The 26,558-nt window shown below is 42.1% G+C and overlaps 1 protein-coding gene and 1 pseudogene across 1 annotated transcript; both read right to left on the bottom strand.

Moving 5' to 3' along the window:
• Window positions 1-19,488: 19,488 nt before the first annotated feature.
• On the bottom strand, window positions 19,489-22,263 carry LOC127079624 (putative ABC transporter C family member 15; annotated as a pseudogene).
• A 97-nt stretch (window positions 22,264-22,360) lies between these two features.
• LOC127082489 (alpha-(1,4)-fucosyltransferase) lies at window positions 22,361-23,057 on the bottom strand. Its single transcript, XM_051022733.1, has one exon. The coding sequence runs from the start codon at window positions 22,958-22,960 to the stop codon at window positions 22,376-22,378; it is 585 nt and encodes a 194-aa protein (XP_050878690.1). The 5' UTR covers window positions 22,961-23,057; the 3' UTR covers window positions 22,361-22,375.
• Window positions 23,058-26,558: the final 3,501 nt, after the last annotated feature.

Here is a 26,558-nt window from a genome sequence, read left to right as displayed (position 1 = left end):
ACACCAAAAATACAAATGAATTCACTTGAAAAATGACTTTTTGCCATGACCATTTTTGATGAATTTGGACCATGCATCATGAAAGTACATGTGAAATGGGGTTTGCTCAAAGAAAGATCATCCAATTTGGCCATTCCATGTGAAAGTTATGCCACTTTGAATTTAGGCATTTTTGGAAAATGATTGGACCATAACTTGTCAACCATATATGAGAATTTCAAGTTCTTGGACTTTTTGGAAAGGTGAGAGCAAGATCTACAACTTTCATGTTGAACACAATTTCATTTGAAGCATTTTTGGACATGTAATTTTGAGGTGAAAAACTTTCCATTTTTGGAAACTTTCATTACAAGTCACTTTCCATTTTTGGAAACTCTCCATCTGATTTTATTTTCTTCATTCTTGATGTTTGAAATGTCAAATGAAACTTGTTTCAACATGAATGAAGTATATCCAACCCTCTCCCACCTCCAAATCCATCAGTTCAAGCCCAGTTGACCACAGTTGACTTTTTTGATTGATAGATGAATTTGGCCATGCACTGATCAAGCTGAGCCTCAAACTCCTGATGAAATGGCTCAATGATGGAACCCTAGCCTCCATAAGCTCAATATAATCACATGATGATCCCCATATCCATTATAGACCTCATCTCCTTGCCATGCCCTGACTGGCCCAATGCAGATGATTAGGGTTGACCAGTGGTCAAAACCCTAATCTCAAGGTATATGATCAATCTTCTTGAATCTTCTGGATGATAACAAGACCATGATGATGATGATGTATCATTTCAACCAAGATCAAAACCAATCTCCTTGAGAATCAAGAAACCCTAATTTGGACCCCACATCCTCAGATGGTTAGTGATCTAGTCAATGAAACCCTAGCTTGCATCATGACCTCTTCATCCTCTGATCAAGACTTAGGAAGATGATTTGCACAATGTAACCACATGATATGCAATATGCCATGCCTAATGACCTAGAAAATGCAATGCAATATGTTAAGCTAGTCCCAAGAGAGGAGGGCAAATTTTGAGGTGTTACAACTGCCCCTATTCAATCCACTGTGAACCTGTCGATATGAATAGCCTCGGCTTTCAGATGATCAGGATGAAGAGTGATTGAATACCAAGAACAGACGAACAATTTGCACTCTGATGGGAAATAATTAACAATGCCTGTCAGAATCGGCAAAGAACACAATCTTGAAGAAAATCCGTCCGGTACGGAGAAAGTCGGCCTGATCACCGAAACAGAAACGTCGACCTGGATACCAAAATAAATGGTAACACAGGGATAGCCATGGCCTGAACACCACACATCCGCTGGGTATTATTATTTTTTGCTCATTTTCTTTGAACCCCGAAATTTCCTGATAATTTCTCTTTTTCTTTTCTTGAACCCCGAAATTTTCTTTCGCGCAAGTGATCCCGGATCATTGCATTTGAACCCCGACATCCTTTTTTGCCAAAATAATGAACCCCCTTCTCCAGAAAACACCTCGTGTCTCCTTTTCTCCATTTGAACCTCAGTCGCCTGACGATAACTTGCGATCGCCATTGTGAACCCCATTCTCCAGAAAACACCTCGTGTCTCCTTTTCTCCATTTGAACCCCAGTCGCCTGACGATAACTTGCGATCGCCATTGTGAACCCCATTCTCCAGAAAATACCTCGTGTCTCCTTTTCTCCATTTGAACCCCGTTCTCCAGAAAATGTCTCAACATTTCTTTTCTCCATTTGAACCCCGTTCTCCCATTTCTCGTGATAATTCCGCTGGCAACGTCGGAAATAACACCAAACACCACTCTGAGGGTGACATATCAGAGGGTAAACCTTCACAAAAGGAAGGTAACATGTGCATCTCTTCATTCGAAGACACCCATAACGACCTCCATTGGCATCCTCCAAAGTCTAAGGTGACACATGAACAGAAGATAATCCTGAGGACCTCATCCTGGATATAATCTTCAACTCCAATCTCCGTTTGGACCCCGATCTCCAGAAAATGTCTCAACATTTCCCTTTCTCCATTTGAACCCCGATAGTCGCGCTGATCGCGTAACATCCTTTGTTTTCATTTCCATCTCCGCTCGACGGAGAAGTTTCCTCCAGTATCGCACTACTGGGGAATACTTCTGATCTGACATCATGATGCTAAACTCCTCAGAGTAACACCTTCACCATCCGGTGAAACCAAATCTCAAGCGGTAACCACAGCTTGAGTCGCGCTGATCGCGTAACATTCCCATCTCCGTCCGACGGAAAAGTTTCCTCCAGTATCGCACTACTGGCGAAGTACTGTTGATAAAAAACGGTGCCAAACTCCTCGGAGCAACATCTTTACCCTCAGGCAGAACCAAATCTCAAACGGTAACCACGGTCTGAGACTAGCTCATGCTTGCAATATGATGCATGATTGATTTTTCTGCGTAATGCTCCATAATTATGGAAATGCTACGCGATTTATCATGCGACATGCTATGCTATTTTTTCATGATGAATGTATAAAAAGGCATCCCCCTCAAGGGACTCTTCTGAGGAGCTCGAGACACTCTGCTGAGGAACTCGCCATCGCTCCGATTCCGCCCTGCTGGGGAATATCGCTGCTGCTGGGAAAAAGCAACCCTTGCTGGGGAAAAGCCTCCTTTGCACCCGATCCGCTTGGGAAATTGCTGGGGATAGAACCACCAGCACTCTGTGGGGATACACCAGTCTTGACTAGCTGGGAATATCAATCCCGACTCCGCTTGGGAAACCACCGCACACAGATACCTCCGCTGGGGAAATTGTCACCTTCAGGCCTGGCGACTGGGGAATATTGATCCAAGACCTGCTGGGGATAACTATCCTGACCCTGCTAGGGAGACCTTGAATCTGCTGGGGAGTTAGTCCTCACGACTCTGCTTGGCGAGATGAGGAAATTCTGGTACTGAACACCCGACGACTCGTCGAACCATGGTATTCAATATCCAATTCCAATATCAGCTTTCCACTTTTGAGAACTCCCAGACTCACCTGGACTTTTCTGCTCCATCATCTTGTATTCCAAACCGCTCCGTACTCGACGGAAAGCGAACTCCCGGGACTTATACAGACTTTTCAACCTTCCGACTTTGAAGAGTCTTCTTGATTAATTCCAAGGGTCGTCGCACGTCTCGTCGTCTTTTCACCATTCCTTCCATCCATCCGTCCCTGATTGGACTCCATGGGGATTTGTTTTGTCAACAGCTTCCACATCACAACCTGCAAGTGAGTGAAAATACCTAATAGTTCCTGCAAAAGAGATCGTTAGATAAAACCGTGCCCCAGGTGTGTCAAGATTCCCACACTTGGGTCACTCAACCTTCCGAATAAGATTTCAAGCTTTCAATCTTATAAACATGCATTGGAAGGGACCTGTATGTCTTAAAATGCAAAGATTCTGTATCGAAATAATCGGATGTTTTTGCAATCAAAGCGGTAATGAAAAACAAAAACAAAATTATTTGACTGAATATGCATTTTATTGATTGAAAAATGTGGCTCAAATTGAGCAATACAAAGGAAGAAATTCCTGAAAAGAGGTAATTACGCACAAAAGGAAAAATCTATCCTAATGGCAATGTGAAACCCGTGATCTCATCGAGTTCCAACTCAGTTACACCCCATATGTCCTCAGACTTTCCGTGCTTTCTGCCTTCTGAACAAGACGCTTCTGATTGACCCCCACCGGGTATTATCCATGGTGCTTTAACCAAAGCGCAAACGATTATGCCAGACGCAGTTGTTCGTTTCAATCCCTCTTTTGCCTGGACCGTCCTTTCGGGTTTTCAGTCCACCGGGATACCCTTTTTTGCCCAAGTCGCCTTTTCAGGTTTTCGACTTGCCGGGTGTACAGTTTTTCTTTTTTATCCCTAATTTTTGCCCGAACCTTTCTTTCTGTTTTTTTGGTTCGCCGGGATGCCCATTTTTGCCTGGACTATTTTATTCTTTTCGTCCAGCGGGTCTCTTTATACGAAGTATTTTTTAACTGCGTCCGCATTCACAGGTGATGGAAAATCTTCACCATCCATGGTCGTTAACAACAAGGCTCCGCCAGAGAAAACCTTCTTGACCACGAATGGACCTTCATAATTGGGTGTCCATTTGCCCCTACGATCGTTTTGAGGAGGAAGGATCTTTTTCAGCACCATATCACCCACGTGATACACCCGAGGTCGTACCTTTCTGTCAAAAGCACGCTTCATCCTCTGCTGATATAACTGCCCATGACATATGGCTGCCAGCCTCTTTTCCTCAATCAGGCTTAACTCTTCATACCGGGTCCTTACCCATTCAGCCTCTTGCAATTTTACGTCCATCAGGACTCTCAAAGAGGGAATTTGAACCTCAACTGGTAGCACCGCTTCCATCCCATATACCAGTGAGAAAGGAGTTGCCCCAGTAGATGTACGCACCGACGTTCGATACCCATGCAATGCAAACGGCAACATCTCATGCCAGTCTTTATAGGTTACCACCATCTTTTGCACAATCTTCTTAATATTCTTGTTGGCTGCCTCAACCGCCCCATTCATCTTTGGACGATAGGGAGAAGAATTGTGATGCTCGATCTTGAATTCCCGGCATAATTCTGCCATCATCTTATTGTTCAAATTAGAACCATTATCAGTAATGATTCTCTCGGGAACCCCATATCTGCAAATGATGTCTCTCTTGAGAAACCTGGCAACGACCTGCTTCGTCACGTTCGTATAAGAGGCTGCTTCCACCCACTTGGTGAAGTAATCAATAGCCACCAATATGAACCTGTGCCCATTCGAAGCCGTAGGCTCAATCTTCCCAATCATATCAATGCCCCACATAGCAAACGGTCATGGAGACGACATCAAACTCAGCGGATTAGGAGGTACGTGCACCTTATCAGCATAAATCTGGCATTTATGACACTTCCGCACAAAATTGAAACATTGGGCCTCCATTGTCATCCAATAATAACCTGCCCTCAGCAGCTTCTTTACCATTGCATTCCCACTGGCATGGGTACCGAACGATCCTTCGTGAACCTCTTTCATCAATTGGCTTGCTTCTTTATCATCGACACATCTGAGCAAGACCCAATCAAAATTCCTCTTGTACAAAAACCCATCCTTATTCAGGTAGAACACCATGGCCAACCTCCGCAGAGTCTTTCGGTCCTTCTTAGATGCTCCCTCAGGATACTCTTGAGTCTCTAGATAGCGCTTGATATCGTAATACCACGGCTTCTCATCATCAGACGCTGTATCAACAGCAAACACATAAGCCGGTCTATCCAGACGACCTACCTCAACACTGGGGAACTGATTCCACCTCTGCACCTTAATCAATGCGGCCAGTGTAGCCAAAGCATCTGCCAAAGGATTCTCTTCTCTGGGCACATGATGCAACTTCACCTTGGTGAAAAACGTCAACAATCTCCTCGTATAATCTCGATATGGAACTAAATGAGACTGATGCGTATACCATTTTCCGTTAACCTGATTTATCACCAGAGCTGAATCTCCATATATGACAAGGTTTTTGATTCTCAAATCAATCGCCTCTTCAATCCCCAATATGCAAGCTTCATATTCAGCCACGTTGTTGGTGCACTCAAATGTTAGTCGGGCAGCAAAAGGAATGTGGGATCCTTTCGGTGTAACCAAAATAGCACCAACACCGCTTCCATTCACGTTAACGGCCCCATCAAACATCAGAATCCATTCGGATTCAGGGTCAGGCCCCTCCTCCGGGATCGGTTCCTCGCAATCTTTCGATTTGAGAAACATGATGTCCTCATCAGGGAATTCAAACTTCATCAGTTGATAATCATCAATAGGTTGCTGAGCGAGGTAATCAGACAATACACTCCCCTTGATCGCCTTCTGAGAGGTATATTGTATATCATATTCTGTCAAAATCATCTGCCACCTCGCAACCCGTCCGGTCAATGCTGGCTTCTCAAAAGTGTACTCGATTGGATCCATCTTGGAAATCAACAAAGTGGTATGAACCAGCATATACTGCCTTAGTCGGCGAGCAGCCCAGACCAAAGCACAGCAAGTTTTCTCGAGCAGTGAATATCTTGTTTCACAGTCGGTAAACTTTTTGCTAAGGTAGTATATGGCATGCTCTTTTCGACCAGACTCGTCATGCTGCCCCAATACACACCCCATAGACCCCTCGAGGACCGTCAGGTACAGAATTAACGGTCTTCCCTCCACAGGAGGCATCAGAATCGGAGGCTCCTGCAAATACTCTTTTATTTTTTCAAATGCCGATTGGCAATCATTATTCCACCTGACCGTTTGATCTTTTCTCAACAACTTGAATATTGGTTCACACGTGGCTGTTAGATGAGATATGAACCGCGAAATGTAGTTCAATCTACCTAAGAAACCACGAACCTCCTTCTCCGTTCTCGGTTCAGGCATTTCTCTTATTGCTTTTACTTTAGCAGGATCAACCTCGATTCCTTTCTCACTCACAATGAACCCCAGCAATTTACCGGACCGCACTCCGAAAGTGCACTTGTTCGGATTCAACCTCAGTCTGAACTGTCTCAACCGGTCGAACAACTTGGCCAGATCTACCAAATGCCCCTCTTCTGTTTGGGACTTTGCTATCATGTCATCAACATAGCATTCAATTTGATGATGAATCATATCATGAAACAAAGTCACCATGGCCCTCTGATAAGTAGCACCGGCGTTCTTGAGACCGAATGACATCACTTTGTAACAAAAAGTGCCCCACGGTGTGATGAACGTTGTTTTCTCCATATCATCTGGCGACATTTTGATTTGATTATAGCCAGAAAAGCCATCCATGAAGGAAAACACCGAGAATTGAGCTGTATTGTCTACCAACACATCAATGTGAGGCAGCGGAAAATCATCCTTCGGACTAGCTCTATTCAGATCTCGGTAGTCCACACACATTCTCACCTTCCCATCCTTCTTCGGGACTGGCACGATATTTGCGACCCATGGCGGATAATTAGTGACAGCAAGGAAACCAACATCCCACTGCTTCTGCACTTCTTCTTTGATTTTCATCGCCATGTCAGGTCGTGTTCTGCGCAATTTCTGCTTCACTGGAGGATAATCTATTCTCAACGGTAGCTTGTGCACAACGATATCGGTATCCAACCCTGGCATATCTTGATAAGACCAGGCAAAGATGTCGACATACTCTTTCAATAATGCTACCATTCTGCTCTTAACACTTTCCTCCAAAGCAGCCCCGATTTTCACTTCTTTCTTGACCTCGTCGGTACCCAGATTCACCATTTCAATCTGCTCTTCATGCGGCTGAATCACCTTCTCCTCTTGTTTCAACAACCTGGCTAATTCCCCTGGCAGTTCACAATCTTCTTCGTCTTCTTCTTCAGCATGATAGATTGGATTGTCGAAGTCATACGAGGGTGTAACAGGACTGTTATCAATGAGATCCGGAGGATGATCGCATCTGCATGAATGTTGATTCATGCATTGCTTTAGAACCGGAACGAGACAAATCAAAAAGGAAAATGAAAACATTGCCATTTTTATTTTGTTTTTATTTTTAAACTGCAAAAATAAATGAAAAACAGGGAACACCGCTTTTAACTGAAAAAAACATCCTTTTATTAATGATGCGAATTTGCAAATTTAAACATGAGGTGGCCCTTACAATGAACCATTGCGTGTCGGGCAACACGTATGGCTTTCATGCATATAAAATCAAAACAGGAAAAATATTACTCTTCCAGCAGAGTGACCCGGATGATCTTTTCAGCCTTCCAGTTCTGGACTCCCATCCCTGGCGCGCACGGCTTTATCCATCGGTCAATTTCACAGTCACTATCAGCTTCGTCACTCATCATGCAGATGTGATCCGGATCCAGCATTCCGGCACTAGTGAATGTTACTGACGTACGACGTCCTCTGCCCTGTCCTGAGCCTCGGCCCGGCTGGTACCCCATTCCGAAGCGGTCCTTCTTTGCGGAGATATCCATCATTCTGCCCCAACCAGGAGCCTCTCCATTCTTCACCACCTCAGCGGCCTGTTTGTACGAAGCAATGGACGGTTTCTCCTCCTCTCTTGCAAACAGAGCATTCTCCACCTTAACGGTTTCGAACGCTTGACTTGGCGTCTCCCAGATTTCACCATCCATCTCAACGTATTTGAATGATGACAGGTGACTGACAAATATGTCCTCTTCTCCGCACACAGTGACGACTTGGCCCTCCCAGATGTACTTTAACTTTTGGTGCAAAGTCGAGGTCACTGCCCCAGCAGCATGAATCCACGGCCTACCCAACAAGCAACTGTATGCCGGCTGGATATCCATGACATAGAATGTCGACTTGAACACCTCTGGGCCTATCTTCACTGGCAGCTCAACCTCTCCAAATACAGCCCGCTTCGACCCATCAAACGCCCGCACAATCAAATCAGTCAGAGTCAGAATCAGCCCGTCACAATTCAACTTAGCCAGAGCCTTCTTCGGCAACACATTCAATGAGGAGCCGGTATCAACCAGCACATGCGACAGCACGGCCCCTTTACACTCCATTGCGATGTGTAACGCCCGGTTGTGATTCCTCCCATCCACAGTCAGGTCCATGTCTGTAAAACCCAACCCATGGCTGGCATGCACGTTAGACACGACCGTCTCCAACTGGTTAATGGTTATCTTCTGAGGAACATAGGCTTTCTTCAGGATCTTCATCAAAGCCTCCCTGTGCCCCTCAGAGCTTAACAGCAAAGATAGAATTGATATCTTGGAGGGAGTCTGCTGCAGATGGTCAACCAACTTGTACTCAGACTTCTTGATGATCCTTAAGAATTCCTCTGCATCATCATCAAGCTTCTCTTCCGACCCCCCAGGCGCCGGTGTCACCACTGGAGTACTATCACTCACCACTGCTTTCCCTTTTGCCCTGGCTAGAGCCTCGGCCTTTTCTTTTTTCTCTTTCTCTCCTTCTCCTCCCCTCAAGGCATCAGGAGCAAATAATCTGCCACTGCGAGTGAAACCGCTGGGACCGGCATTATCCACCTTTGACACGGTGGTTTCACTAGCAGTCTGGTCTTCTACCCTCTCACCGTTGCAATACACTTCTCCCCCATAGTGCCATGGCACGGCATCATCTTTGTCATATGGAATTGGTCCAGGTACCGTGATGGTAACTGGAGCCGCCTCAGCTAGATTTGACAAATCCACCGGATCAAAATAAATTGTTATGGTGGAGACCTCATCTTTTCCCTTATCAGTCTTCTCAATTAGAATACTCCCCTCGTCCATCAGACCCTGGACAGTTTTCCTCAACAATGAACACCCATTGACAGAAATAGTGCACTCAGCACAGTCATCATTACAACCCGGATGTACCCCATTCAACAACAACTGCCTCTTGACCTCAGCCAGAGGAGTCTTCAACTGATCAACAGCAGACAGCCCAACCCTACTCTCCTCAGAAATAGCATTCACCCCCCTTTGACCATGCGCGGGCATGGGATTAGCATTGACATTGGGAGATGGTGCAAAGTTGATTGCCTTCGAATCCACCAGGTCTTGAACTGTGTGCTTAAAAGCTTTGCAGTTCTCTATGTTGTGTCCGGGCGCACCTGAGTGAAATTCGCATTTTGCATTCTCATCATAATTGGCTGGCCTTTGATCAGGTCTCAAAGGTGCCAGAGTCCTTAAATGTACCAACCCCAAGTCTTGCAATTTCTTGAACAAGAAAGAGTAAGTCACAGGTGGCCTGTCAAAATGCCGATCATTCATCCTTCCCTTGACTTGATAACCAGCCCTCTGAGGCCTCTGCTGAAAGGGTTGTCTCTGCTGTTGAGGTTGTTGTTGTTGCTGTTGCTGATTTTCAGCAGGAATAGTTACCGTAGCAGTGTGTTGGAAGTAACGATCCCTACTGGGTCCTCTCTGTGCATACACCGCACTGGTATCTCCCTCTTTCTTCCTCTGACCATTACTGAAGGGCTTCTTCGATCCTGACGACGAAGCTGCACCCTGAATCTTCCCGAGCTTCAACCAGCTTTCTATTCTCTCCCCTGCTACAACGATATCAGAAAAGTTGGTCACCGGACAACCAACCATCCTCTCAGCATATGCCCCCTGCAGGGTCCCCATAAAGAGATCAGACATCTCTCTGTCCATTAGCGGAGGTTGCACTCTGGCGGCCAACTCCCTCCATCTTTGGGCATATTCCTTAAACCCCTCATTATTTTTCTGAGACATACCCTGCAGCTGGGTACGACTCGGGGCCATATCAGCATTGAACTGATATTGTTTAAAGAATGCGTCCCCAAGATCTTGCCAGTTCTTGATATCTGAGGACTTGAGCTTGGTGTACCACTCCAGTGAGCCTCCGGACAGGCTGTCCTGGAAGAAATACATCCACAGCTTTTGGTCCATGGTGTAAGCTGAGATCTTACGGACGAAAGCCTGAAGATGCGTCTCGGGGCAGGAACTCCCATTGTATCTGTCAAAAGCGGGCGCTTTGAACTTCTGCGGGATCACAATCCCCTCCACTAGCCCCATATTTGACATATTGACCACCCCAGGAGTGGCATAACTCTCCAAAGCTCTGATCTTTTCAGCCAGCAGCTGAATCTCTTTATTCTGTGGTGGGGCACCGTATTGACCGAACGGTTCATTGTGCATCGAGAACTGATCGGCTTCCCTATCTTCTTCTCTGTCGTCATCGACCCCAAAGAAAGGCGGGAACAGACTGTCTTTCAGATTCTGCTCAGGTTGGCCACCAGCAACACCGAAACCTCCGGCAGTGTTATTCACTATACCGACCGTTGTCCTCTTACCACCATCCCGAGAACCACCCAACCCCTGGTTGGAGACTCCATCCAGGTTAACACCGCTATTCGCCGCTGAAGCCCGCTCGAGCTTCTCGACTTTGTCAGCTAGAGCTTTTTGACCAACTGCAAAACCTTGCATGATGTTGACCAACTCGGTCATCTTGTCCTTCAACTCAAGAATATCAGTGTTTGGAAGATCCATTAGTCTGGGAGTATTGCGTCGCGTGAAATATCTGTGCGGGCGTGTTGAGTGCAAAGGTACAACTCTGCGAGCACGAGCAATGATTCCTGAAACAATCAAGCACGTTAGAACTGATACCTGCAAAATAAAACACAAGTTATTATGATCATGCATGAATGCAGTGTTCATCCACATGAGGAACACTTTGTCTCTTGATCCTGGTTTCATCGAGACAAATAATAATCCGGCAGCAATATTCTGACATTCATCATTTGATTTCATCATACAGATCAAGGATATATGATTTAGCAAAATACCCCCAACCATGTGTGTGTGCTGTGTGAGTGCATACGGGAAAGCAAATAAAGCTTGAAGATCGATCACTGAATGAAAATAATCATCACATAGCAAAATGCACAATAAGTGCCATAGTCATACATCAAATCAGATACAAATCTCCAGAATCAGCAAGAAAATACAAGCAAATGAATTCCGTCAACAAGCCTGACGGTAATCCACACAAATGATAAAGCTAGCCTGACGAGGGTCCCCCAGACGGCCCTATCTCATCAACCATCTTCGCAAACTCTGCGGCGAACCTGAGCTCGGTGTTCTCCTGCTGTAATCTCCCCACCTCCTTCTGGTGAATCTTCATTTGCCTGAAGTAATGATCTCGCTCAGCCATGTAATGATCTCTCTCGGCGATGATCTTCACATTCTCTGCTTCCCACTCTGCAGCAAGGATTCTGGCTCTGGCGTCTCTCTGATCTCTCACGAGGATTTGCCTCCTCTTCTCATCTTCAATGACCTTTGAAGCCCTAGCCAATCTCTCTTTGGTGATGTCGTGCTCCTTTGTTGAAGATGCTAAAGCCTGATTGACCTTCCCATAGTAGGCAGTATCCATCTCAAAGCGCTTTGCCTCCAATGCATGTCGCTTATCTTGATCTTCCATCTTCACTCTGATCTCCTGATTAACCCTCTGAACCCGAGCGACACTCATTTCCAATTCTGTTTTCTCCGCAAGCAACTGATCTCTCTCCCGCTTCATCTCTAAGAACTCGTCCATACTAACAGTAGAAGGAGACTCCTCAATCAACGGATACCAAGGATCGACCATAGGAAATGGTAGACAAGTAAGCTCCACTCTCTTACTGAGCCAGTCATCGAACGGAGGAAAAGATCTGTTATTAGCTCTACCCCAAGAAACCTTGCCTTTCCTTTGAATGCTACGCCATGCCTCAGCTACCTGCTTCACCCTGGCCTGATTGCCCTCAACTGGAAAGTACACAGATTCCTGGACCTCACTCTTGAACGGAGGAAGCTCCATAGCGAATCCCATCTGTCTCTTAAGAAGTGTCGGGTTATAATTAATGCAACCCTGAACTCCTATAAGTGGCACATTGAGAAAACCCCTACAACTGCAGATGAAATCCTGTCCAACCCCACTACTGTGAGTCCAGGCTATGTCTTTGGCCCTCAAACCCATCAGCTTGGTCGCCCAATTAACATTTTGGCCAAGCAGAACAAAAGCACCATTGGTAGGCAAATAACTCATAAACCACTTGTATAGCAACTGAGCGCAACATCGAATCAACCCCCCACGCCTCTTCTCGTTCCGATTGTGGACCGAGTAATAGACATCTCCTATCAAAGTAGGGATAGGATTCCTCTGAACAAACAAGCGAATGGCATTAATGTCCACGAAGCTCTTCTGATTAGGAAACAGAACGATCCCATAAATGCCCGCAGCAATCAAAGCACAGACTGTGTTCCAGCTACCCAACTCAGCATGTTCCTTAGCCTTAGCTTCTAGGAAACTCAGATGAAAACCAGACAACTTCCCCTTCTCTTTCAAACTCCCCTTAACCATCTCCGGACTCAAATAAAGAGCACGGGAAATCCCTCCAATATCAGGCTCTTCCTTAGTAGCATAGAAAGGAACCTGATTTCTGATCTGAATGCCCAAGATATCAGCATAATCCTCCATCAAAGGCCCGAGTAAGTAATCTGGGAAGACAAAACATCTCAAACCAGGATCATAGAACTGGAGCAGAGTATGAATAGCACTCCTGTCTCTGTCAGTGAGTCTGAAAACCATCTTCAGAATACCCCCATACATCTCACGAAACAACCCCACATGGTCGGGCGCAATCAATGATATCATACCCTTCAGCACACTGATCTCTGGGTCAAAGAAGCTATAGGCAACATCGTCCTTCAAACCGGGTCTCATATCCGAGCAGAAAGTCTCTCAACTAGGATCTCGATCTAAAATGTCCCTGCATATGGATAAACATGTGTTAGATGCAGATAAATGCAGAATGTGATGATGCTGATGAATGAATGCAATGCACAATGCCATCCTCCAAGTCATCTGATCATCTGTTGCTCTGAATTACAACCCTAATCTCTGAACTGATCACAACCATCTGAAGGAAAATGTAACCACAAATCCGACTCGGGGGTTCCGAAATAAACGGAAGATACATCACCATCATCACCAGACAAATCTCTGAGCAGATCACCTCAATCCTCTGAATCGGCCCGGGGAATCCTGAAATAAACGGATCCCCACTGATAAATCACTCGGACAGCACTTCGGCGTCTCAGAAACAAAGGTCCATAAATCCGACTTATAAATATGACTCTGATCAACGGAACCAATAGTCACCATCAAAGTCACCATCTGAACATGCATCTGTAAGAATCACCCTCCCCTCACAGGTAAATTCTAATCAGGTCATCCTAAGGCGGATAATAGTCTCGACAATCGGGCAGAGATACTCAATGGGTTTGCCCTTTCGGGTGTGCCATTGTAGCTCTCTTGAGATCGTCTAAACCGAAGATCCGGGAAGTGATCGGTCACCGAAGTCAATAGCTCAAAAGAGGTAACCCAACCAAAGTGGAAAACCCCACTGAGGAAGAGCATTCTCAGATGAACCTCGTCCGGCTTGTGGTATGTCACGTCGCAACAGCATGCCCAACCGACATGTGAGGAACGTGAGACCACACTAATCCTAGGTGTATACTCGGGCCTGGGTTTTAGCCCCACTCAGAACACCCACCCCAAACAGAGGAACCACCTGCACAGAGGACGGCAACATGATAATATGATGCATGCAAATATTTATGCAAATATATACCCTGTCAGAATAATAAATGCAATAAATAGCAACACAAGCAACCTAAACTATCCTAGAACGCTAGGAGAGACTCGCTTAGGGAAGATGGACCAGCACAGGTCGACATCAGTGCTATTCCCCAGCAGAGTCGCCAGCTGTCGCATCCGCGAAAAACAACCGGCGGGCTAAAACAAAAATAACACAGAGCCGCCACCGTGTGTTATTTATCCCAAAAGAGGGAAAGGAAACGCTCGAAGTAAACCTGGGAAAAGCATGGTCTCGCGACCAAAGAGAAAGGGTACGGGAGTCGGTTACGCAAGGGGAAGGTATTAGCACCCCTCACGTCCGTCGTACTCGACGGGATCCACGCTCTAAAAGAAAGAAAAGGTTGCTAAACAAACATCACACACACACACACACTGGAGACAATGCAGGTGGGGGAAAAGAGGAGAGGGCTCGCTAGGATATCGCATCCTATGCCTACGTATCTCGTCTGGAACGAGAATCAGAGCTGCCGTAGTTCGGCTCACGCACGCCAAACAAGACACACACAAAAAGGAAAAAAAAGTGCCCGGAGAGACCTCGCACGGTCTTCTGCCTACGTACCTCATCTGGTATGAGGATCAGGGCGACGTAGTTCCCCTGAAAGGGAAAGAAATTCTAACCAGATACAAAGGGAGACACCCTACTAGGGAGCTGTACTCGAGCCTAGTGTTATCATGCATCATTGCCCTATGTTATGGTTTCTATCTACTTGCACCACAACAAGCTAATCCTAACCAGGAAAAGCAAACACACATGCTCAATCAAAATAAAGCAAACATTCACATAGCACACACTATATCCAGTCAAGTGAGGCTCAAACAAGGATGGACTGCCGAGGCAAGTCAACTGTACAGGGTAGTGTTCGCTCTTAACCCTGACATTGAGAGTCAGGGTGAAGCAGATGAAAGGTGAGTGAAGATGAGACTTCACAGCTCTTATCCCTGGCCAGGGAGAGCTTCAGACAAAGGAGCGTGGGTTCAGAATGGAGGAACCCTTCTACACTCAAGACTCTGACTCGACTGCGCAACATCACAAGATCTTGGGTTAATGTCCCAATGCATCAACACAGTGGTGTGAGCAGAGGGACGACTCCACAGAATAGCGGGGGATAGATTGCATATCCCTTGGGTTCCGCCAATTGCCTCATAGAGGTCTTTACCTGCTTGGGGACAAAAGTAAACAATCACAAACATCGCCTCTTAAGGAGGACTTCAGACAGTTGCCTGGCTAAATAACAAGCCAGGTCTTCCAGACTACATGGAGACAAGAGAGTCTACCTCAACTGGTTTACACAACCAAGCAGCAGCACAGCAAGTTCTTAAAGAACTAAAGCGACTATGGTACCTGGAATCAATCAAGCACAGTCAGTATTCAAGTCACAAAGTCAAAACAAACAGCAAAAGTCAAACAGTTAATATATACAGTCAACCAATGCAATGTGCAAAGCACAATCAACTCAATTGAGCCAAGCATCCTACAAAACACACAAGTTAGCTTACAACAAGCAACCAAACTCAATTCAATCAACTTGCATTTTTCTCCTTAAGGCATTTGCATCTCAACCTGAAACACAATTCAAAAGTGAGAAACAAGACCACTAGGCCAAGCCTAGGGTCCAAAGGAGATGAAAAATCCAAAACAGCAAGTGAAAATTATCCAAAATCACAATCAAACAATTGAAAAGCAAAACCAATTGGTCCCATGCTCATATCAATCACCATTATCATTTTATGCACAAAATATCACAAAGCATGCTGTTTGCAACATCAAAAGACCAAACAGAATGATCACAATCAAATCAATATCGAAACAGCCCAATAAATTCCACAAAAATTCCCACCTAAACAGAACACATTCAATGAGTAGCATATCAATTTTCAGCTCATTTGGATCAATGGAAGTATGGAAATTAAATTCATAAAGTTCAGACAAGTTCAAGCTAGCCAACACAAGGCATCAAAACAATCATCATCTTCCAATAATCATAAAACAGTGACAACATATGAGAAATGAATGGGATCAAAACCACAATGACCTATAATGTGTCTACAATGCTCATACCAAATTTCACACTCATACACTAAATGACCAGAATTTCACAAATCAAATGCCAACATGTGTCACAAAATGTCACCAAATGACCAAACAGAGGGAAAAATTCCAATCAAATAGGAAATGCCATCAATAAATCCAGAAAAATTCACATGTAATCTCAACATACATATGCTCATTCATGCAAAAGTTTGGCTCAATCCAACATCCCTAAGCAAGACAAATAAAATCATGAAACTCATCAAGCTTGGTGTGACACAAATTGTCACACCTCTAATCAAAAATTCATATCTCCTCAACCAGGTATCCAAAAATTACAAACCATACATCAAAATCACCATCAAAGAGTCCAGAATAAGCACAAAAAATTTCAAGCATTTCTAGGGAAACATCATCATTTCATGAGTGAAAAGGCAAGACATGTACAAATTGCATACATCCAAACAATCCCTAAGCCTTTTTATTTTCCACATGTGCACAAAAATATTAAAAATCATCATTAAAATCTACACATCATAAGGAGCATGGTGAAAAAAAACCTCACAAATTTTGGACAAAGGATGAATTATTTATGAATTTTCTAAGTCATGTGATCAAATTGAAATAGAAATTGAAAAAGAAATAAGAAATAAAACAAATAATAATGGAAAATGGCAAATTCGTAATATTCCCCAGCGAGAGCAAAACGACGTCGCTCACATTAATCCAGTGGCGCGTCCTGATTGGCCAAAATGTGGCGGTAAACAGAATTTGAAAACAAGGCCAAGGCAAAATGGATCTAACACATGTTTCAGTGAGTTTTCATCATCTTCATCAAACAAGAATTCCAGAAAATCGAAAATACGAAAATCTCAACCAAACGCAACAAATTCTATATCATTAGAACCGTCTCTCAACCTAGATCATGGATATGTAACGCATTTAACCTAACTCTCAACCTATCGACCGGATCGAGCAAATAAAGATATGCACATCAAACTTCAATCTCAGATTTCTCTCTCAATACTTAACCAAATCCAAAACTATAAATAGCATGATGATCTACATTGGAAGACCTACCAGAACCACATCACAATTCAGACAATTAATGAGATCGAATATTTACCTCTTGGAGATGGCAGCTTGTGATTCTTGAGTTTCCACGTGTAAAAACCAAAAACAGATGAAGCTTGAAGCTATGGAAGTTGATTGCAATGAATGCCTTAGCTCAAAACAGCTCCAAGTGCAAGAATTAGCAAAATGCCATTGATGTGCTTGCTTATGACAGTCCACATTCATCAAGCTTTGGCCACGAGTTTTGCAAAACAGTTCATCAACATCACTTGTGGAGTGTAGATCCAAGAAGAATCAACAAGTTTGATGAAGAATTGTGATGAAATTGATGAAAAAAGTGTGTAGCAATTTTGAGAATTTGAGAGGTTTTGGAGGGAAAAACAGTTAGATCCTTGAAGAATGTGATGTAATTATGATTTTCTGTTACAGTTAAGGCTTTATACCACTGCCTTAATCCATTCCTTAATCCAAATTAGCAAATTGAGATGATTAGTGCTAATGTGATTTCAAGTGTAATGGCAAAATGGTCCTTTCCAAATTGGGCAATGTGACAGCAAATGACAGTTGGAGCAAATTTCATTTGGCATTTGTGAAGTGTTAGAACTGGTCTTGAGTGCAAAAACCATGTAATTCTCAAATTCACCATTTCACACCAAAAATACAAATGAATTCACTTGAAAAATGACTTTTTGCCATGACCATTTTTGATGAATTTGGACCATGCATCATGAAAGTACATGTGAAATGGGGTTTGCTCAAAGAAAGATCATCCAATTTGGCCATTCCATTTGAAAGTTATGCCACTTTGAATTTAGGCATTTTTGGAAAATGATTGGACCATAACTTGTCAACCATATATGAGAATTTCAAGTTCTTGGACTTTTTGGAAAGGTGAGAGCAAGATCTACAACTTTCATGTTGAACAAAATTTCATTTGAAGCATTTTTGGACATGTAATTTTGAGGTGAAAAACTTTCCATTTTTGGAAACTTTCATTACAAGTCACTTTCCATTTTTGGAAACTCTCCATCTGATTTTATTTTCTTCATTCTTGATGTTTGAAATGTCAAATGAAACTTGTTTCAACATGAATGAAGTATATCCAACCCTCTCCCACCTCCAAATCCATCAGTTCAAGCCCAGTTGACCACAGTTGACTTTTTTGATTGATAGATGAATTTGGCCATGCACTGATCAAGCTGAGCCTCAAACTCCTGATGAAATGGCTCAATGATGGAACCCTAGCCTCCATAAGCTCAATATAATCACATGATGATCCCCATATCCATTATAGACCTCATCTCCTTGCCATGCCCTGACTGGCCCAATGCAGATGATTAGGGTTGACCAGTGGTCAAAACCCTAATCTCAAGGTATATGATCAATCTTCTTGAATCTTCTGGATGATAACAAGACCATGATGATGATGATGTATCATTTCAACCAAGATCAAAACCAATCTCCTTGAGAATCAAGAAACCCTAATTTGGACCCACTACAACAAACAAGACCTTAGACAGCGCTTTTTTTTGCCTTAGACAGCGCTTTAAAGCGCTGTCTAAACCTCCGCTGCTAAAGGTTTAGACAGCGCTTTTTTAAATCTTAAAAGCGCTGTCTAAGCCCCCCCCCCCCCTTAGACAGCGCTTTTGGCCAAAAGCGCTTTATAAGACCCTCTTATTTTAAATTTTTTAGGTATACCTTAGACAGCGCTTTTGAAAAGCGCTGTCTACGCCCCACCCCCTTAGACAGCGCTTTGGCCAAAAGCGCTTTCTAAGACCCTCCTATTTTAATTTTTTTAGGTATACCTTAGACAGCGCTTTTCAAAAAGCGTTGTCTAAGCCCCCCCCCCCCCCCCCCCCCCCCCCCCCCCCCCCCTTAGACAGCGCTTTTGCCTAAAGCGCTTTCTAATCCCCCCCTTAGACAGCGCTTTTTACAAAAGCGCTGTCTAAGGTATACGAAAATTTTTGAAGCTTTTGTTTTAAACCACATTTTTTCCAGGTTTATAAACCAGAATTTCTACCTGTTTTCAACCAGATTTTGACAGACAATTATCACATTTTATATATGCCATTTTGGCCTTTTTTCTACCAATTTTTGGCTAACAAATATATATATATATATATATATATATACCAATTCAAACCAATTTTGCCTTAAATGTATCAAAATATATACAAATTTATGTACACATTTACAAGTCATTACATATACTCCAGGGAACTGCTTATTACAGTTTTACTAGATGAGAAACTAGACTCCCTTATTTATAATCTCATCCCAATTGCTCTTTCCTGCTCAAAATTGGAGCCTATGTCTCCTCAAATATAATATATCAAACAAAGAGCCTCTTAATGATTTCCCATTTTGCACTGCTACTTCACATCGATGGGACCAGGAAGGAACTCCTTTCTTTATTGAAGCTGTGACTGAAATAGTTTGGAGCCTTTTTTGTCCCATCTAACAAGTAGCAATTTGTGACTCCACTAAATTAATATATTATTCATAAAGTCTTGAATTTACTCCTTGTTTTGGACATGTTGAGTTGCCAAGTTGTTGAAGCTATGTGATCTGCTAGAGTATTCCTTTATAAGTTTGTAGAAGAAGGAATCTTCTCTTTCAAGTAACTTTGATGGTTCATCATACTCCGCAATTCTCCCTGTAATATCAGATATATATATATTAAGCTACTTCATGGAAATATCATATGTCAAACTCTAGTGTCATTATTATGCTACTTCATTTTGCTGTGGAATAGTCTTTTAAACTTGAAAACCTGTTTAAAACAGTTAATTGTCAAAACTAGTTCTAATGGTGCTCTCAAACACTTACCATCACTGAGAACCAAAACCAAGTCGCTGTCTATAACTGTGTGGATTCGATGAGCTATTGTGACAACTGTTCGATTGTTGAACTCTTGACAGATGATATCCTGTATCACTCCATCAGTTGCAGAGTCCACTGAGGCTGTTGCTTCATCTAGTACTAATATGCTGCTTTTCTTCAGTAAGGCTCTTCCAAGGCAAAATAATTGCCTTTGTCCAGCACTCCAGTTATCACCATTTTCAACCACTGGGAAAGCATTTCAGTTATTAGTAACAATGATTGATTATTACCAAAAGCATAATAAACTATGCAAGTTGATAGTAGTTAATGAATCCAACCTGGGGAGTCCAACTTCTCATCCATGGCTCTCACTAGGTGACCTAGCTGACATTTATCTAGAGCCTGAAAATGAAAATTTCATATGTATCAAACTATATTATATACAAGATGATCTTAGAAGATGTAATGAGGGTATTTTAGTATATTTCATATTATATTATACGTGTTATTCATGATCTAGTTGTTTGATTAAAGTGTTTACCTCCCAGACTTCAATGTCAGAGTATTGCTCAAGAGGATCCAGGTTTCCTCTAACCGTGCCTTCAAACAAGGCTGGATCTTGTGGGATAATGCTCAGCCTTGACCTTAAGTCATGGAGACCTATCTGCCGGTTCGTCCTACGACGCCGATTTTCTTCCTTCCAGGAAATGTGCAAGTGATGTTTTTCAGCACTGATGGGAGATGTTCAGCATAACGTATCTGTATCATATTTTATTGTATATAAAAGAAGATATGTTAGGAAAAACTGGACACATAATTTGAATCATCACACATTGTGTCCTAAATTCTCGTGATATCAAACCTGCAAATTTTGGAAAGATATTGTTCCAGTTTCTGGCCAGTTTCTTGGTGGCCGGCAGTTTTCAATCACAAGAGGTGATTCACTTGCTAAATTTGTATATTGAAGAATTCTTTCAACTGATATCATCTTGTTTTCCGCATTACAAATGTTCCATATAACTGAAGCTTGCAAGACATTTAGATTGATTCCATATGTTACTGCCAACCCTGCTATGCCTGTAACATACAGAGAAACAAATCTTTCAATTCCTGTGAGTCGCTTTATATCACAATAACTTAGACTGTTTTCATAAAACATTGATAAGTGATGATCTTAAAGGGTTCTACTTTTATCGTCGGTTATTGATATTTTCTCAGTAAAGAGTTGTACTTACTTGGATTGATGAAACCTTCAGGGAGGCTCACTAGCAAGACAAGTGAAAAGGCGAAAACAAAATTTGAAAGCAAATTCAATCTGAAAGAAAGCCATTCCATTGCAGACACATTGTGAAACCACGGCCTTGAGAAGCCATCCAAAAGGACAAGATTTGTGCTCATGAAACGACCTTCTTGATCGAAAGCTCGTATTGATGCAGCTCCTGCTAAAGATTCTGAAAAATGGTGAAGAATTGGAGTAATTTGTATCTGTGCTAACCGAGCCAGCTCTCTTGCCGTTGGATTATAATATCTCTGAAATAATAAACATCATTCAACTTCTGTTATGATCATTTTTGTTTACTAGTTTAACATGAGTACTGCTCTTGCATCTTCTGCTTTAAATATTAGACATAAAATTAAATACATGATACACATAGCTTACACATTGTGAAATTGAAATAATATATGTTGCGTAAACTTTGAATTAGTAATGAGTAACACTTGTTTTATGTCTTTTCATAGGGAGAGCAAGAAGGAAAAAAAGACACATACTTGATACCATATGCAGATTGCAGTTACTGGAATGAAGATGATAAACACTTGCCATGCCACCTGACACATCACCGCAATCGTTCCTAGAATCTGTATTATTGAGAAAGCACACCATCCTACACGGTTTGCTATTTCCAAGTCTAACACACTTTGATCTGTTGAGGCCTGAAATTGAAATTTTCATACATCTATCCAAAATTCCCAAATAAAATGCACTCCTCCACACATCCAGCAGAACTTCCTAGAATTACTACAGTTAATCAGGATGAAAAAAATGCTACTACAGATCCTACACTAGCAAACGGTCCTTGGTATGAAATCACTATACCAGATTATGTGTATAAACAATAAGTGAGTGAACAACATTTTCCAAATACAAAAAGAATCAATATCAATTCCATAGTAAGTATCATGAATGGAACTCTCAGTAATGGCAGAGTAGATCACCTTGATTACTATGCCGGTGCCAATTTACGATTCACGCATTTCACAAACATAGTACATTCAATTCAATTATCTAAACAAACCTTTCAACTTCAAAAAACTCACCACCATTGCAAAATCAAGCATATCAAAATGTTCCTCATACATTTCAGCAAAAATAAAATCTACCTGAATTGGAGGCGTAGAAGTTTCAAACAACAAAGCATCAGGTTTATCAGCAAGAACATTGGATTTGGTCCACAAACAGCTCAACCCACAACGACAAGAATACAAATTATCCAAATTATCAGGAATCCAAGTCCACCCTTTAACCAAAACACTAACATGATTAAGTTCAAACCCCCCACACCCACCACCAAACTCTTGCAAAGAAACAACCTTTGAGTGATTCAACAAAACCCCATTTGTTTTCTCTCTGAATTTATCACAACCCACTCGCGAGTCCCATTTCCTGAAGGAAGAAAGCAGATCGGTGAAGGGGTCGGAAGAGGAATTGATGGAAGGGAGCGTGAAGGAGTGGTGGATGGGTGGGAGAGAAGGTGAAACGGAAGGGAAATGGAGGAAACCGGAGGAGAAGAAGATGAGGAAGAAGGTGAAGGCTAGCATGATGGTGATTGTGATCGTGTTGATGGGTTTGGGAGGAACTAGTAGCATGCTGATGGAAGAGGAAGCAACAACAAGGTTAGGTGGTGTTTGTTTTTCTATGTCAGTTTTTTAGAGAGAGAAAGTAGAGAGAGTGAACATTGGAATGGTGAAGGAGCTGCTAGGGCTTGATGAAGATGGAAGCTCTGCTGTGTCCCTCGTTATTGGGTTTCTTAGAAGCATGAAGTGCTTTCCAAAAGCGCTTTCTAAACCCCCACCTTAGACAGCGCTTTTGGTTTTAATTTTTTTTTAATTGAAAGACTTTAAACAGCGCTTTCTCAAAAGCGCTGACTAAGGTCTATATTTAAAAGCGCTTTCTAAAAGCGCTGTCTAAGACCCCCCCTTAGACAGCACTTTCATTATTTTTTTAGAACATTTTCCGTGTTTTATTTTTATTTTAACCTTAGACAGCGCTTTCTTTTAAAAGCGCTGTCTAAGATGCGCTGTTAAAAAACCTTTTTGGCGTAGTGACCCCACATCCTCAGATGGTTAGTGATCCAGTCAATGAAACCCTAGCTTGCATCATGACCTCTTCATCCTCTGATCAAGACTTAGGAAGATGATTTGCACAATGTAACCACATGATATGCAATATGCCATGCCTAATGACCTAGAAAATGCAATGCAATATGTTAAGCTAGTCCCAAGAGAGGAGGGCAAATTTTGAGGTGTTACATGTCCCACTGGGCGTGCCAATTTGTTCGCTGTGAATTTTGGCGAACAACCTCTGGTTTACCAAAACTTGTAGAATTGGGTTACTTGCAGGATCAACCACACAAATCCTAGGACATGTGCAGATCTAAATGACTTTGAAGATATCTAGAACAACTTTCATATCTTTCATTTTGGTTCTCTGAATATTTTTATGTCGAAAGATGTTGATTAAAACGTTTAAACAGATGTAAATTTGACAAAATAAAATAAATAGCAGAAAGTAACTGACGAAAACATCAAGTGTCGAAAAGAAAGTGCAGAAAGATAATTGACTGGAAAACGTAAAAGGAATTTGTAAAGAACTTTAAACTTTATAAAATATAACTTTGAAAGAATTGATGTTTGTTTACACATACATGTTCCAAATATGACTCTTTTCTCTCACACGGGTACTTTGAGTATTTTCAGGAATTTTGTACAAGTAAATTTTTTCACCTCTTTTTCGATAACAGCTACCCTATTTATATACAAATAACATAACTGTTACTAACGACCAAATCCTAAAACTGTGACAAATGGCTTTCTTCTTTTCGCCAGATGCTTCCACGCGTCTTCTGCCAAACGTCACAACTCTTCTGAATTTGAATATTTACATTTTACGTCGAAATGACGTCTCTCTTCAGACTTTGTCGAATTGTCGAAATACTACAACATCCTCCATGTCTGTCAAAGGTGCCTTTCCATTTGCAAATATCTTGTCGAAATGTCGAAGCTTTAATTTTGTCGAAGTGTCGAACAACACTTATCAACCAAAACTGTTTATCCCATGTCGTCATTTATCGAAAAAACCATTCTGCATACCAAATCTCATGGCGTCGAAAACGCATGTATACACCAGCCAGACCTAAAATCTGCCTAGAAAATCAAGTCATGGTGCCCACTTTAAATGAATGTATCTCTCAAACCATGGATCCAAATGGGATGATTCCAAAAGGATGTGAAAGAGGACATGGCAAGGTACAATTGTTGTGAAGAAAGTATTTTCAAATAATGCCTTGAAGTACAATAAAACTGGCCAAGAAATCTTGACAAATTTTGAAGATTTTGGACTTAGAAATTTTTCTAAGTGTCCTAAAAAAAGTGTCTCACTTTGACTAAGCATAACTTTGTCAATTCTAATCCAAATGGAGCAAACGTTATATCTATAGAAAGCTTGGAACAAGAGGAACAACTTTCATGTTGGAGAAAAATGGGCTTAAAGTGAGTGCAACGATCATGAAAACTTGCCCTAAATGGAAAGTTAACCATTTCCAAATTAAGTAACTTTTCCAATTCCTGATTAAATAATGAATCCATGATCCAACCTTGATCAAATTTCACATGTAGGATCCCCTAAGCATGGATTTTGAGATTCCACTCTCAACATGTTAGGAGTTGACTTTTTTGGCCTCACGGTTGACTTTTCCCAAATTGTCTGATTCCCGATTCCATTGATCAATTGAAGAACTTCTAGCTCAAATAAAGAGCTGGTTTTTTGTATGTAGACCCTTGTGGACATATGGAGGGCCATGGAAAAGAGTTTCACCCAAAGAATCAGAAATGAACTGATTTTATACCAAACCCTAGTTTTAGGGCAAAATGATCAGGAACTGATTGCATTGATTGCCAATGGATCTTTCTGAGATGATTGTGAATCTTCCTAGGCCAAGATGCCTCTCTAATCATGACATGGATGAGCTCCTCTACTTCCAACCAAACATTTCCTGTTGCAGGTAGCCATAGAACCCTAATTTCTGATTAAATCCAGATGAACACTCTGATAGCTTTGAATCCTTCACTGATGAACTGAGGACCATAATAAGATACTTGGACCCCCCTGAGACCCTTGAGACTTGTATACTTAGAAAATGAAGTCCAATTCTTAATCTTGCTTTGTGTGGGCTCCTTTTGTTAAGGAGTGATTGATCAAAACCTGATCTCCATGTCACTAATGCAGTATGACCTAATATGATGCTAATGAAGTGTAAAACATAATCCCATGCTTCCAGGAAAAATGAAGGGTAAATTTTGGGGTATTACAGTAAGTCATCTGGCGTGGGTAAACATAATCCTCGACAATGAACTGAAAATCAACCGATCTGTATCAAGCCATATAAGTACGACTTGGTTTGTCTTCAGTTGCCATGACTGCGTCAGTTAACACATCGTCATGACGGTGCTTCCATTTGCGACACTCCAATCTTGCGAAGCTTTGCCATGGATTGAAGTTCCATTGGTCGTTAACTTTGCGCAAATACCATACTCCTAGGCTAGCTGGGGGATCTGGGATGTTTTGGGGCATACCGAACTGCAGCTTCACACGATCACTGTTGTGCATCTCCACAGTTGTGAACCGTATTATCGGTGTGCATGCAGTCTGTAACACCCTTCTACCCAAACGACATATTTAAATAGATTATCAGAGTACAACATGTAGAAGAGTTTACATTTCTTACAACATAATACTTCTCGCATCACAACATAAGACATATTATTTATTTTATTAAAACTTCGCAGCGGACAACAGCACAATATTATCATTCATCACATAACAATTCATAAAAATGTTTCATCATTATCTCAACAAAGCATCTCAACATATTAGTCATCATAAACAACGTAAATAATAACCAATTATCTATCGAATCCCATAACCCCGGTGTCGCATGACCAGAGCATTTGACTCGACTCTGTAGAATAACTCTACACTTATTCTTCAAACCTCAACAATAGCTACTCCTCTTTATCTGCACATTGCTCATCATAGATGAACATAAACACATGCAGAAGGGGTGAGAATTACATTATTAAATAATAATATAACGACAGAAATATAAACATAAATATATTTCACATATGCCAACACAGCTCATCATAATCATCATAATCAACAAACTCATGAACATCAACAAAACAA

Source organism: Lathyrus oleraceus, chromosome 5 (genome assembly GCF_024323335.1).
Source record: "Lathyrus oleraceus cultivar Zhongwan6 chromosome 5, CAAS_Psat_ZW6_1.0, whole genome shotgun sequence".
In the NCBI taxonomy this organism is placed as follows: domain Eukaryota; kingdom Viridiplantae; phylum Streptophyta; class Magnoliopsida; order Fabales; family Fabaceae; genus Lathyrus; species Lathyrus oleraceus.
This window is presented reverse-complemented; position numbering and strand designations above follow the sequence as displayed.